Below are 15,343 nucleotides of genomic sequence, written 5' to 3'. Positions count from 1 at the left end.
GGAGGGGTTAGGCTGTTTTGCACATAGGCCACAGGTGCTGACATTTCACTGTCTCAGGTTTCCACCAAGAGCAAAATTCATCCTTGTGTTTGTCTGAGAACAAAATATTAGTGATACCTGGAGACAGGTTTGCCAACAAAGTGTTTGACTGTGCCACTGCTTTGGTTCCAGCTGCTTTGGTCCCCCAGTGTGCTGTTGTCTCCTATGGATATGCATAGTGGGTTTGGCACCTTAAGCTTAGCTTTAAATTTAGTTAAGAATAGGAGTTCAAATCTGCAGTTCATAAAATATTGTTGGTACTAGAAACCTTCTGAGGACTCCAGATGACTCCCAGTCTATGGAATAGCCTATTCCATCTTCATGTGTACTTTCAGTACCTGTCAAGCTCACTCAATCAGAAAGCCATGGTCAGGTTTCCTTAGAGTAACACCAACTGGAACTGCATCCGTCTTCTCTCCTGCTGTTCTGTACCTGTGTGGAACCAGAGTGCTCTGCCTTCAGTTACCACTGTGCAATCTCATCAACAAAATAAAATGTGTCTTCTAATGTAATTTTCTGGATTCTCAGCAAACACAGCTTGGAACACACTGGCATAAATTCTACCCCAAAGAAGAAGGAAATCTCTCTAGTCAGTTAACATCAAAGGATACAAATGGATTAAGTTGTCAGTGCTCTTGTGTTGAGTTGAGGAGCAGGAAGAGAAATTAGAGGACCTCTGAGTCCAGAGTATGTTTCTTCCATGTTAATGAAGATAAGTAACGTCTATATAAACTGTTTCAGTGAATAATCTTATGGAGGGTGCCAAAGATCACCCATTTACAATGCATTCTTCATCTCTTTTATTGCTTCAAGGTCATTCTTATTTGCTAAATTACTGCAGTTTGTAGCAGGGGCATCAAGATTACAGAGGGGAAAAGGGCATTTTATGGTGGTAAAGAAAGTGAATTTGCATGTCAAACTACCTTCCTGTTTCTAATCTCCAGATTGGTTAGCAGCTTCTCCTAAAACACCCCTTTGTAAATCACCTGTTTGCATTTGAAAAGTTACCTACCCTTAACTATACCATGTAATTAATTAACATAATGGATTGTCATTCTCTTTTTGTCTAAGATTTAGTTGAGACTGCGACTTGGTTTATTAAACGTTGTATGTGACAGGGCAAAAAGTCAATCAGAAGTTGGAAGTGCCTTCAGTAACTTAGTTTATTGCAAAGTAATCTTTCTGTTATGGGTGACAAAAGTGTGACTTCTTTTGCTGTTTTTGCCTTGTGAAGGCAGTGATTTAAAATGTGCTTTGATCTATGGCATAAATCCTTATTCCTCACCTTACAGGGCAAGTGGGGGTTGGTTATTCTGTGGCAGTTTTCCCTCAGTGAGGTGGAGGGCTGGATGGGTTGTGGCAGCCTGCCCTGGCTGGCATGCAGTGATGTGTGCTGTTCAATGAAACAATTCTCCTCTCCCCCTAGCAACTAAGGGGTTATCTCATGCAAGATGAGGGCAGCCATCCTTTTTTTGGTGTTTCTTTAAATCTAGATTGAAAACAAGAACTGCAAAGAACCCTGGCAAGGCTGGAGAGATGGGCTAAAGCCAGTTGTATGAGGTTTAACAGGGTCAAGCACTGGGTCCTTGACTTGGGCCACACCAACCCCAAGCAATGCTGCAGGTTTGGGGATGTGTGGCTGGAGAAAAGGACCTGGGGGTGTCTGGAGATGGAGCACATGACAAGTAAGGAAAGGCTGAGGGATCAGGGATTGTTCAACCTGGCATGGTCTGCAATTCTTTCCAAGAAGGCTGATGGCATCCTGGTTTGTATCAGCACTGGTGTGACCAGGAGGAACAGGGCAGTGATTGTCCCCTTGTACTGGGCCCTGATGAGGCTGCAGCTAGAGGGCTGTGATCTATGTTGGGCTCCTCACTCACTGCCAGAGGGACACTGAGGGGCTGGAGCATGGCCAGAGCCAGGCAGTGGAGCTGGGGAAGGGACTGGAGCATAAGTATGATGGGGAGCAGCTGAGGGAGCTGGGGATGTTCAGCCTGGAGGAGGCTGAGGGGAGAGATGAGCACTCTCGGCAGCTCCCTGACAGGAGGTTGGGGTGAGGTGGGGCTCAGTCTCTTCTCCTAAGTAACAAGTGATAGAACAAGAGAAAGGGTCCTCAAGTTGCCCCAGGGGAGGTTTAGATTGGAGCTGAGGCAGAGTTTTTTCTCTGAGAGGGTTGTCAGCCCCTGTGCCAGGCTGCCCAGGGAGCTGGGGGAGTGCCCAGCCCTGGAGCTATTACAAAGCTGTGGAGCTGAGGTGCTGAGAGCCATGGCTTAGTGCATGGCTTGGCACAGTGAGGGGAGGGATTGGACTCGATGAGTTTGAAGGTCTTTTCAATCAAAACAATTCTACAATAATTTTTTAAGATGAAAACTTACCACCTTGATCTCTTCCCACTATCTCTTGGGTTCAGTGTGCAGTTGTGCCCATACAACCCTTGTGCAAGGCATAAGCTTCAGGAGTTATGCCATTCCTAAAAGAAACCAATACATCCTGCTCATCTGGGAACAAATATGTTCTGTAAGTGGTCATATGAAAACTGTTTCTTCTGCTGGTATTTTGCTAATGGTGCCTTGTAGAGGCTTAAGGCAAATCTCAAATAAGCTTTTTAAATGCAGACTTGTGTCACAGGGGCTGCTTTCTGGACTGTTCCCTGTGGATCTAACAGCAGGGACACTGCTTCTTCTTTCACTTAACATATTAGCAAGTGTAATTAGTTTTCTGCACTGGAGAGTTTCAAAGAGGAATTTCCCTGGTCTTTTTTTACAGGCACATACTCATATAGGTCAGTATGATGAGGAGGCAATTTGAAGGTAGGCTTTCACCTATCTCCTGGTATCTGCCTGGGTGTTCTACACTGGCACACTCAGCATGACAGGCTAAGGGATGGTATTAGGGAGAAATCTGTGAATGAGAATAAAGGAGCAAATATTTAAGTTTCCTTATGTTTGAATGTGTCACTGTGGTAATAACTAACCAGCCTCTAATCCCTGATCCATTACTTGTGCAATCAAATACCATCATTTAGATTTGGTGTTTTCTGATCATTTCTTCTCTGGAAGAGAAGGTACCATAATTCCTTCTCTGGCTAGAAAGGTACCATAATGTTATCTTGCTCTTTCACATCTTGCCTCTGTTTTCAGGTTTAGAGAGAGGTGTGCAGTAGATATCTGTCCAAGTACATGAATCCAGAGCTGGCAGGGAGCTGCACAGCAGCCATCAGCACGAGCTGCAGTGCCTCAGCTCTGCACAGAGCTTGGGCAGGGCTGGCACATTTACACTCAGAGGACAGGCAGAGGTGTCTCCTCTCCCTAGGAAAATGGCCAGTGCTGCCCAGGCTTTTTGCTGAAGATGATCGTATTCCACAGAGAGGACATGGAAACTGTGCTGTCTTCCAAGGTCCAGTGCAAGAAGCAGCAGAACAAAACCACTCCTTTTTTAATGTTCTTCATTCCATGTTAGTGCTGAGCATTTCTTCAAGGTGTGTGTTTATCAGTTCCTCCCCTACCTTTGTTTATTTTCTATCTGGCTCAAAACATCATTCAAAGTTTCTATTCTCTGTAAAAGTTGCCATGGAAAAAAGTCAATATTTGTTTGTGCAGTTTGCTTCAGGGTTGAGTTTTTGTGGTTACTCAGTTTAGTTCACAGACTGAAGTCAGTTACTGGAGGCTCAGACTTTGTTACCACACAGTGGCATTGTCAGTGCCACAGCTGTTTTCTATGTTATGTATATATATAGGGTGACCTTAGTACAGTAGCTGGCTTTGCTATGTAGTCATGACTGGGGAATGTGGTTTTGTTGTTTTGTTTTTCCTTAGTGATCACGCCTTTGCATGATAGATAAAGCTGCAGGCACGTGGCCTTCACTGAGTTTTGTGGAAACAGCCTCCCCAGTGCCGGCACAGTCACTTGTGGTATCAGCTGAAGGATGTGCAGCTGCCAGAAAGTGCTGTCTGTAAATATTTCTGTGTCTCAATCAAGTCTTCTGTCTGAGTGATACAGCATATGTCCATCCTGACAGGTTTGACAAGACGTGAATGTAAGATAAATATCCTTCCTGAATTAAAAATCATTGTGTTGCACTCACAGAATCTCAAGGGCTGGAAGGGGCCTGGAAAGCTCATCCAGTGCAACCCCCCTGCCAGAGCAGGACCACCTAGAGTAGGTCACACAGTCCTGCAGTAATACAGCACCATGAAAACACTTTCATAAATTACCTTTAAATCTAACTTTATTACATCCATAATAAGACCCTCCTTGTAACCATCTTACTCATTTGTTTAAATATGCAGTCAGGGATTTCTTTACCTCAAAGCTGAATTTAGGGCTTAAAAATTATTTCTATATGGGCCATTTCAGTGGTGCCTGTTATTTTAGTCACAGTTTAAACTTGGTGGTTGCTACCAAAATAAACAACTGTAACACAATCTGAGCTTCACTAGGAAAATTTCTGCATTTAGAATGGTGCTTCAGAAAGGCAAGTCATGGAAAATATGTGTTTCTTTATGGTGTGCACTGTGCACATGATTTCTCAATGCAGCACATCACACTGAGCCGGATGCCACAAATGCTGGTGGCAAGACAGTTCTATACAAAACTGAAATTCAGATATTTACTGTCTAGTAGAATACTTTCTAATACTATATAACAGATAGCAATTATAGTGCTGACTAGCAATTGCTTTCTCGAGCTTTCAGTCACTGTTGAAACTGAGGTTGGTAATTATTCCACATTTTTATTCAAAGAAACATGATTATGTTCTTTCCAGAATTAGGAAATATTACTAAAGCTGTCTTAAAATCAATCATGTGTTTTTCCACTTGACTTCAGTGTGTGCACAAAGCCCACTGTGCATGCAGAAGTTCACTCATCTTACTGTATTTGTGAATCATTCAAACAGGAGAAAGTCCATTCAATACCAAGCCCACAAAACCATCCTTTTCTTGGAGATTCAGAGCTTTTAGATGCTGATGATGTGAAGCAGAACTAAGCATTGTTAATCTCAGCTGTCTGTTAATCCCAAAGAAATGCTTTTTGCAGAAAGCACATTATTACTACCATAAAATTAAAGTTCGGGGGGGGGGGGGAAGAGAATGTTGTGGGAGCCTTCTGGTATTGCATATTCTTAAAAGATGGTTCAATTTTGGTTGGTTTCCACAGGAGCATTAAGACACTGTGTATTAGCTACGTGCATTTTATGTATCATCTCAATGCCCAGGTTGTGCCCAACTTCATTTTATTCAGTGATGAGTTTGATAACTGCTGCATAGGTGGTGTGCAGAGGTTTGGATCATCTACTGTCAGTGGACTTTTTGTATGTGTTTTTAACAGTGATACATTGTGATATTGAAAGGTCCCAGATGGTAATAATCTTTCTGTTCCAGCCCTGTTTGGAGACAACACCTAGAGGTGAAAAACAGAAGTGAACTTGTGTATGGCTTCTCCCTTGTGCCTGAAGTATATACTCGGCGTGTCTTACTGATACAGAGTGTTGCTCAGTGTGCACCTTTGACAAATATCTCTGCCTTATACAAGGTGAACCATCCCAAATGACCTGCCAGAACCCACTTTGTTTTGTATCTCTTTATGCCCATCACATCAACATGAACAAATGCACCTGCAAGGAATGGCAGGGGGCGGATAAGGTGAGGGGAAGGTAAAGCCACTTCTTTCAGTGACTAACTTAATCTGACCACAAATCTGCACTGTTTCTCTAGTAAAGGAGAATTGCCTGACTTTTTCAGTCCTTTATTATGAGCAACTAACAGTCTGGAAGGGGAAGCTCATGGCTTCAGTTCTATCTCTGTGAGGTCTGCTGTTGTAGAGCATCAGGATATATTCCTTACATCCCGAGTTTCTCAGTCGTGAGCCATGTGGACTCAGCTACCACCACCCATGCTCAGTACTGGCACCAACAATATCCTGGAACCTGGTGACTTGGTGTTGCAAATGCTGAGGTGTGTCCTGCCAAGCTGTGGGAACTCTGGGTTCGTCAGAGAATGCAGGCAGCACTCCAAGTGAGGAAAGTGAAGGAGCCACTCTCATACATATTTCATTCTTAAGAGACAAGGGGCTATTATGTGTATAATGGTATCAACAAACTTGTAATTGCAGTCACCTTGTATTCTCAGTACAAAGTCCTGCCCTTACTGCCCCAAGAATGAAGATTAAAGGTTTCCTTTTCACTCTAGTTCAGTCTGCAGTCTGTGGCAATAACAGAGCGGCCACCTTGGCTTACAGATGAACTTCTTTCTAAAGGGGTTCTCTGACTGCTTGCCAGCCTATGGACTTTCTTGGGGGGATTTCCAAGCATCCACTACCTTGCCCATGGATTTGTGAGAAGAAAGAGTTTTCTCTTGAAGCACCACCGCTCAGTGCTGGCTGACCTAGATTGCAGCTTCTGCTTCTCAGGTATGGTTTCACTACTGGGGTGAGTCACAGCAATATTGATGACTACTGAAAGTCCTCTGCTTTTTGAAAGGGAGGCTGTGTGGTATTTGCACAAAAAGAAAACTGTTCCACGTGCCTATGGATCTGCCCAGAGGAATTTGAACTGTCTTGGTAGTATTATAATGAAATGTGGTTATCTAGTAACTGGTGAATGTTGTGGAAAACCAAAACTATGTCCTGCTGTGAGCTGCACTGTGGGGAAAGAGAGCTTGAAAACATCAGCTCTGAAGCAGTGTGACCAGTGTTAACAGAGTTCTCTGAGACAAATACCTAAGTGCTATATCAAGGAAAAGCTCTGGCTCATGTTCTTTTTCCCAGTGTTGTCCCTGTGGATGTAAACAGTCAATGCTGGAGTGCACCCAGTAACACCATTGACAATAGTGCTGTAGTGCACCCAGTAATACCATTGACAATAACTCCCCACACAAGTGAGGGTTCACAGGATCAGCTACTGAGTTAGAGGGACAAAAAACCAGGTCAGAGTATTGACAGTAGAGAATTCTGAGTGAGGAACCCTGGCTTTGGTCTAATGGTTTGACTGCACTCTGCTCCTCTTTATGCGTTGTTTCTCAATGCTGCAATTTTGTGTATGTATTTTACAACTTGTAGAAGTTTACAGGGTTGTCTGGCTTGCTTGTTTCCATCCTGGATAAATCAGTGTAGCTCAGCATTTGGAAACATTGTTATACTTGTGGAATTTATTGTTTGGTTGGGGTTTCTTTTCCAAAATCAGGCCTCTCACCCAAACCTTCTAGCTAGGGCTAAGAGGAGTTTGCTGCAGAGCACAGTTTTTCACTGGAGAGATTCCTTTTGATGGCAGATCGTTTTCCTTTCTCCTTCTGTAGGGCTAAGTCATGGTTTATGGGAGGGGACCAAGAAGCAGAGCGTAGATCTGTGTCATTTTTACTTCTCTCATTGGTCTACAGAGTGACTGTGAAAAGTTGTTTCATTTTTCCTCTGCTGTGGTTTGTACAACCTGTGCTTCAATATTCCCATCCTGCACGCAGTGATAATGCTATTATAGATTTTGTAAAGGTAGAGAGGGTTGAGATAGGTAGTTGAAAAGTACAGTTTCAAGTCTGCAGGCTCTTGGAAGTCAGGGAAGATTTCCTTTGCCTTAAATAGGCTTTGGATCTGTTCTTAGGAAAGCAAAATGACTACAAAGATTCATTGTTTTGCCTACTCCATGGCAACCGTCAACATAAAGCCTTTCCCCAGATGTGTTTATTTAAAGGTTTGAAAAGTTCAGCTGAAGTTGTAGCTGTTGTTTAAATGCTGATTTTTGTGTACTAGCATTAAAGAAAATTAACTAGGATGCAGTCATAGGAAATGGAGAGATGTAGATGAGAGAAGACAAGGAATGCTTTGCAGGTGAGGGGGATGCAGAGCTAGGGTAAGGACAGCAATGTGTTAGCTTTTAAAGAAATGCCTGGCATATTTGATGGTTCTTATGTAATTCCAGGTTGTATGGGAAAATGATCAGAAGATACTATGTTTTGTGCATTTAGAGAAGCAGTTACTGTTTACTGATAGTTCCCATCACGTAGCAGGAGGGAGTATTGTGGAAGAGGGTTGTTCTGTACGTACCTGAAACTGATGGATCCCAATATTTCTTGAAAGAACAGTTGGTTCTCATTGGGTGTGCAGGTAAGTGTGGATGGAGGGAAAGCATGAGGAGCAGAGAATTCATCATGGGAGGGAGGAGGCAAAGGGTCTGTATGGCTTAACACATTTTTTTCAAGGAGTGCATTGGATTAATACCCCCAAAAAGCCCACTGTGAGAGGAATAACCTGTATTCTGACCCCTGTATGAATTATATTGTACAATGCTGCACGGCTGTATTTATACTCTGCAGGAGGAAAACTACCTTCCTTTTTTTCCTGGGTAACCATTTGCTTGTATTCAAGCACAATGCAAGATAAATGCCTGTTGCAGCCTTTTAGATCTTGGAAATAATGGTGTATTAAATGTGATTAAATTGGGAATTACCCTTAAGCAGGGTCATAATTACTGTAGATTTAGATGGCACGTTATACAAATTGCTGTGTTCTCGTAATTACAAATTGAGTTTGTTGCACTCTGGGGGTTTATAAACTTTATTTTAGCTATTAACACATTAAATAACAGTGATTTATGGAAATTACTGGATAAACCAAATTTTCAGTGTTGTGCTTAATCTAAGGTTTAATTATATATCTGTGTTAGAAATACAAGTCAGTTAGCTTTAGCAAGGAAGGTTGAGTAACCTGACATTGACTACTGAGATATTGGTAAACATGGAAACAGTAACAAAATTGAAACTGCCTTTATAAGTTTATGAGAAGCGTTTGCTGGTCACAATGACTGAAAACTACAGTGGTTAGTGCACCAACAGCTATGGTGAACAAGCCAGTTGTCAACAGTAAGCTCTTCCCATTATCAGACAGCTTGTTTGCTTCAGAATTATTTCCCTGAAACTTCTGGGCTGATCTAGTGAGTGTCAGTTCATAGTTGGAATTCTTTGTTTAGTTCCTCTTGCACAGAGATTTCCTGGTTCCTCTATTTTTTTCTTAAGTTGATCCTTGTTTTTAATGGAGCAAAGGTAACCTTATACTACTAGTTGTGCGCCAACAAACTGCCACGAATAAGGGTACTGAGACATGAAAAATCACTTTCCCATCTCCTTATCCTGTGCTACATATTTCTGGAGCATCTTGGTGGCAGCTCTAAAGTTAGTTAGGTGTCAACATAGCAGTGGGAGAACAACAAAGTATATAATCTTGTCATCTTGGTCCTGTCAAAGCTTCCTGTACAAAGTGCAGATCAGTAATGTGGTCTGGAAGGCCACATTGGCTCAGTGTTCTTAGAAGAGCCTCTCCTGCCCTTGTCTTTGAAGGCCTGAAATTTAGAATCACAGAATGGTGGGGTTGGAAGGGACCTTTAGAGATCATCTAGTCCAACCACTCCCTGCAGAAGCAGGTCCCACCTAGATCAGGTCACACAGGAATGTGTCCAGGTGGATTTCGAAGACCTCCCGAGAAGGATCTTCCACACCCTCCCTGGGCAGCCTGTGCCAGGGCTCCCTCACTGAAACACTGAAAGAGTTTTTTCTTATATTTCAGTAGAACTTTTTTTGTTCCAGCTTCATCCCATCACCCCTTGTCCTATTGCTAGATACCATCGAGAAAAGTGCTGCCCCAACCTCTTGACAGCTACCATTTAGATACTTGTAAATATTCATGAGATCCCCCCTCAATCTCTTCTCCAGACTGAACAGCCCCAGTTCCTGCAGCTTTTCCTTGGAAGGAAGATGCTCCAGTCCCCTGATCATCTTGGTGGCCCTGCACTGGCCTCTCTCCAGCAGTTCTCTGTCCCTCTGGAGCTGGGGAGCCCAGAACTGGACACAGGACTCCAGATGAGGCCTCACCAGGGCAGAGCAGAGGGGGAGCAGAACCTCCCTCAACCTGCTGCCCACACTCTTCTTGATGCCCCCAGGATGCCATTGGCTTCTTGCCCACGAGGGCACATTGCTGGCTCATAGTTAGTTTATTATCAACCAGGACTCCCAGGTCTCTCTCCTGGAGCTGCTCTCCAGCAGGTCACCCCCAGCCTGTCCTGGTGCAGGGGGTTGTTCCGTCCCAGGTGCAGGACTCTGCACTTGCCCTTGTTGAACCTCATGAGGTTCTTCTTTGCCCAACTCTCAAGCCTCTGTATGTTCAGCACAGAGCATAGGCACTGAACCTAGGTGGTCATGACAGCAGGAAAGCATAGCTACCTGCCACCAAAAACTTGTCCTACAAAGTCAAGCTTAGATGTCTACAGAAAATCACCACCAGATACCTGAGGGAGACTGGATTATGCATTATGAGTTATGGTTACTGTTACCTGAGGGAGACTGGATTATGCTGTATGGCATATGGTTCAACAAAGAGGGTTTGGGAATGTTGAAACATAAACAAAAAAAATCCTTCCAAAAATAATTGCGTCAGGCCGCCTTGACTCGGAAACCACAATGCCATCTGCGTAGTGCTGCAAGAATTTGGGCTTCTGTGTTTAATTTCCCTGCCTGGAATACATGTGAGATCTTAAATGTGTAAATGATTTTGGCTTTTAATCTCTACTTTGGGTTTTAAGAATATACCAAAACAAGAAGTGATTTAACAACTTTGTAGCAGAGTGGTGGAAACAAAACTGAGGGTTCTGTATGCTTGGCATTGAGGGGAGGAAGCTGTAGCATAGCACTTGAAACGGGATGTATTAGTATGGCTTGGTGGTTTGCTTGTCGTGCAAGTTCATATCTGTAGAAGGAAGATTCTGTTTGAAACAGGTTCAGAAAAGCACATTCTTCAGGAAATTTGGTGGCTGCTTTTGAGGTCAACACTTCTCAGCCGCCCTTTCCAGCACTTATCCTCCCTTCACAGCCCACGCTGAAACTGTCTGCTCTGGGTTTCTAAGTGGAAACTGGCTTCCAAAGGAGCAGGAGACTTTTGTGGACTGCCTATGTCTGCTTTGGACTTGGCTCTTGTTTACAGGGAGAGGCGAAGCTTGATGCAGGAAGGCATTGAGTCAGGACTGGAAAAATGTGGGATTGTTGTCTGTCCCAGAACTTCTGTAGGGAAGAGAATGTCTGGAGAGCTGCGAGATGTTGAAAGTAGGCATTGCAGTGTAAATAGTCTCTGTCAAAACAGAGACTGTCAATTACTGACTAAACAGTCAGGGTAGGTGTGTCCTTCCTTAGCATATTTGAGTTTTGCTGAAAGCTAGTTAAACCTAGGCTCATTGGAATCTGTGCCTAATGCTTCCGTAGGAAACTATGCAAGATGCACACACCATCCAAGTGTTTAACTGGGTTTAAGTGAAGTTGCTTTGATTCTTTTTTATCATCCAGAAAGACATGATCAGCTCCCGTGGTATGTGTTGTAAATAAGAGGTATGTTGTATATACAGCACAGAGGCCTTTCCTTGTGCTCTTTCTTGTACTCGATTTGTTTGAGAAACATTTTGAGTTTCTGGCTAAACTTGTGAGTTTCCCTACAGAGACCAGCCAGCACCGCTTTTATGTGCTGGAATGTTTCCATTCCTGAAAAGTATAGTGCAAGTTGCTTTGTCCTTATATAAAATTGCACTAAATATTGTGCAAAAGATTATGAATGAAGCTTTTTTTGGTAAACATACCAATTGCTCCCCCAACCCAGCCCACCTTCCAAGAATGGTTCTGGTTTTCTTAATTAGCTTCCCCTTCTCCAGTACCCTGGCATCTAAACGAGGACAAGGAGTGTCTGTGGTTAGACAGTTTGCCCAGCTTTGCCCAACTTACATAGACATGATGCTTATTTTGATGAAGGGAAACTTAAATTGGAAAGCAAGATGTTTTGACAGCTCCATGAAACAGGAAACCCAAAAGTCGAAACTTGTCTTGCTTTCTTGTGTTATTACAGGATATTAGTCATTTGGGCCTTACTATTTTTTAAAACACTGATTTCTTTGTACCTATAGGTAGCACTATTTATCTGCTGGCTTTGTGGTGCAGTTTGAACTTTTCTTTTAGCCTGTAAAGCTAAAAGTGTTGTAGGGGTAATCTACCAAAGGATCTGTGACTTAGGAAGCGCTGTTTGAAATTATTTGTGGTTTAGATCAGCAGAGGAACTCAAACTGCATTTTGCACAGGAGCAGATGATGGCTAAGGTGACGTTTCCCCCTTAGTTCTTCAGCACTCAGATTAACCTTCCAGATAAACTGCAAACTCTTTTCTAGGCTTCGAGGGAGGAAGGGTAGGGGCATTATGAAGCACAAGCATTTCTGTTCAAATAGATGTGTAGAATGTTGTGTGTGAGAACGTGCTATAATTTGAGTGTTCTCATATGCAGGTCTTTGGTTTCTACATAAGAGGCATCTGTATAAATTAAAGCACCTTTTACAGCGTTCTAGGCAATGAGATGCTTTTCATTTCTGAATTACTAAGATACAATTAACTCTGTTTAGACTTGATTCCCCGCAATACTTTAATCACTGCATGGTGAACCTGCTTGAAGGAGAAAAAAAATCAAGAAGGATTGTTATTCATGTGTCAGGTCCTGTGGTGATGAAATTCACTTGGTGGTGTGTGTTTTTAGAGTTCTGGTGAGGAATTCTTGCTTGCCAGAACTAGCTTAATGATGGAGCTACCGTGCGTTTACAGCAGTGGAAGTTTCTTTCCATTCCCACTTATAAATGCTGTGAGAACTCTGAGCTACATAGAATCATAGAAGGGATCTAGTAGGGTTGGAAGGGAGCTTTAGAGATCATCTAGTCCAACCCTCCTGCAGAAGCACCTACATGATACAGCACAACCCTAGGTTTGGGAGTAACAAAGAATCACACAGAATGGTTCAGTTTGGAAGAGTCCTTCAAGATCACCTTGTTCCAATCCTCTACCATGGGTGGGGACACCCTCTGCTTAGCCAGGTCGCTCAAAGCCCCATCCAACCCACCCTTGAAAAGGCTGATAATTAACATCTTCTTTTGAATTACTCATTTTTATTAAAAGCCCTGCTTTTTATTGTTTGATAAACAACCAAACCCATCGCTTGTCCAGTCACCAGCACTCCACAGCGCTTTAGGTATCAGCATCTTTCTTTCGTACGTGTTTCAGAGCACCAAGGGCTTTCACCTTCTGCCCTCACATCCACAAATCACAACCCCAACGTCTTGGGGGAAGTTTCCACTGCCGGGGGCCGCTTGGGTCGGCTCCGGCGGGCACCGTTCGGTGCCCGCCGGAGCCGACCCAAGCGGCCCCCGGCAAGGTAGGAGGGGGATGAGGTGTTTGGCGCCTCGCATTGCCCTGGCAACCGTGTCCGCCCCCCCGCGCCTGCGCCCGGGCGCGCTCCCGTGTTTCCCGCCCCCCTCCTCCTCCTCCTCCTCCTCCCGCCGTCGAGGGGAGCGGGAGCAGGGGGAGGGGAGGCGGAGCAGCCTAGAGGGGCGGCTATGGTGGCGGCGAGGAGCTCCCCGCCTGCGATTTCGGCCCAGCCATGTGGTGCCTGCACTGCAGCTCGGAGAGGACCCAGTCGTTGTTGGAGCTGGAGCTTGACAGCTGGTAAGTGCTGACGGGGGGTTGAGGCTGCAGGAGAGGTGCGGGAGGGATCCCCGGGAGCCTTCCCGTCCCGTCCTGTCACACAAAGGGCTGCGCTCCGTCGCTGCCCCGGCCTCGCCGATCGCCCTTGCGGGAAGCTGTGAATTGGGGAGAGCTGGGTGCTGGCAGCACGGAGCCGCTCCCAAGCTGCGGGAGGTCCGGCTTGGCGCTGGGGTCACCCCCCCGCCTTTGTCTCTGGGTGATGGGGAGGGCACGGCGGTGGCTTTCTGGCGATTGTGTTGGCCGGGAGCTTATGTCCTGGGTCGGGGAGAGGGCAGGAATTACAGTGCTGTCTGTCTTGGAAGGGACTTTGCAGATCGCTTAGATGTGGTGTTTAAAGGGGACCCGATCATCTCCAGTGGATAGTCGGTGTCGGGGCAGAGCATAAAACCTCCCGAAGGCTTTTGAGAAGAGTGCTGTTAGGGTATGATCGGACTTAGCGTGCAAAATCCGTGCATGGGTGTGCACAGGCATGAAAACGCTTCTGGTTGAGTTTGGTACAGCGCAGGAAATCACCTGAGTGGTGTCAAACAAGAGGCGAGTTCTGCTCCAGAACTCCGGGACATGGTGTTCCCGTGTCCGTGGGACACCTTGCCTTGGATCTGTCAGCCTGGGAGGGTGCCTTACACTCACTGATCCTACTCGGGGTGCAGGATGGTTTGCGACTCATGCCCTCAGCTGAAAAGAAAAGAAAGTTTAGTTCAAAGGACTTTAAAGTAGGGACATTGAATAAGTGATGCCAGACAAACAGAGAATGGCATTTGTCATGTTAATACGTGCGGTCTCTATTGTTATGGCGTTGTTAACTACTAAAGCAACGTGCGTCAAAATTGCAGAAACACACGACTCTGTTACATGGGGCACTTGAAAACCAAATGTACAAACGAGCTTTTCTTGTGCAATATTGTGTGTAGCTCATGATGGACTTTAAAAGAGTTATCCAGGCAACTGCACTGTGCAAAACAATTACTCTCCGATGCATGGTGACAGTTTATTCCACTGAATGATTTGATGAAGTTCTGAGCTGGCTGACTGTTAAAGGAATCCTCGGTTCAAATAAAGACAGCCGACGTCTTAAACTGGGTGTGTGCATGTGTGGAAGAATAAAAGGAGGAAGTTACTAGGTTGAATGTAACTCCATGTGAATGCAACAGTGTCTGTTCTGGTAAAGAGAGGAAAAGTGGGTTTTGCCAAATATTTTTTTTATGGTACAGTTTAGTCACACATTCAACAATCCTTAAACCCTTTTATACCCTTATGGAAAATAATGAAGTAGAACCTTGTACATTTCCTATGTGGAGCTGGTAATGTTTGCATAAGTGATATTACATTGGCATGGCTTGCTGCAAAACACATTTCCTAAATGTTACTTTAGTGAGGGATTTGTTCACAGTTAGGTTTTGCTGTTCAGTCATTGTTTCAGACGTTTTTTCCTCCATTTGCACATTGCAATGCACTTCCTTTCAGTTCAACTTGATTATTCTGCCTGATGTGTTAAAAGAGGAATTGCTGAGTACTTAGTTTGGATGGTTGTGTTTAACTGTGTCTGTTCCTGTGACAGATATCCTTCATATAAACACAGAGTTCATTACATCTATCTAGTGCTTTGGGAGAACTTAAGCCATGGGGAATAAAATGATCCCTTTCATATTTTACTTTTGTATCAATTTGTTTTGTTGTTGTGATGTCCTGTTCCAGTTCCTGAAATGTCAGAGAGTACTGTTACATGGTAATCAGCAGGGTTGGGGTTTTTTTTCCCTCTTGGTTAA

General features: G+C 44.2%; 1 protein-coding gene across 3 annotated transcripts in view; it reads left to right on the top strand.

The window, feature by feature from the left end:
- The window catches only part of IQSEC1 (IQ motif and Sec7 domain ArfGEF 1), a 190,552-nt gene that overhangs the window by 104,343 nt on the left and 70,866 nt on the right, over positions 1-15,343 (top strand). For 2 of the 3 annotated variants that reach the window (XM_062008173.1, XM_062008172.1), the window contains exon 1: positions 13,338-13,538. The exons of the other annotated variant lie outside the window; for it this stretch is intronic. In XM_062008173.1, coding sequence (XP_061864157.1) covers positions 13,474-13,538 — 65 coding nt within the window. In that variant the 5' untranslated portion in view covers positions 13,338-13,473. Of the gene's footprint in view, positions 1-13,337; positions 13,539-15,343 lie in introns of those variants that run through there. 3 annotated transcript variants of the gene reach the window in all.

This window comes from Colius striatus, chromosome 15 (assembly GCF_028858725.1).
Source record: "Colius striatus isolate bColStr4 chromosome 15, bColStr4.1.hap1, whole genome shotgun sequence".
NCBI classification, from domain to species: Eukaryota; Metazoa; Chordata; class Aves; order Coliiformes; family Coliidae; genus Colius; species Colius striatus.
Note: the sequence above shows the minus strand (reverse complement) of the source record. Positions and strands in the feature narration are given on the sequence as shown.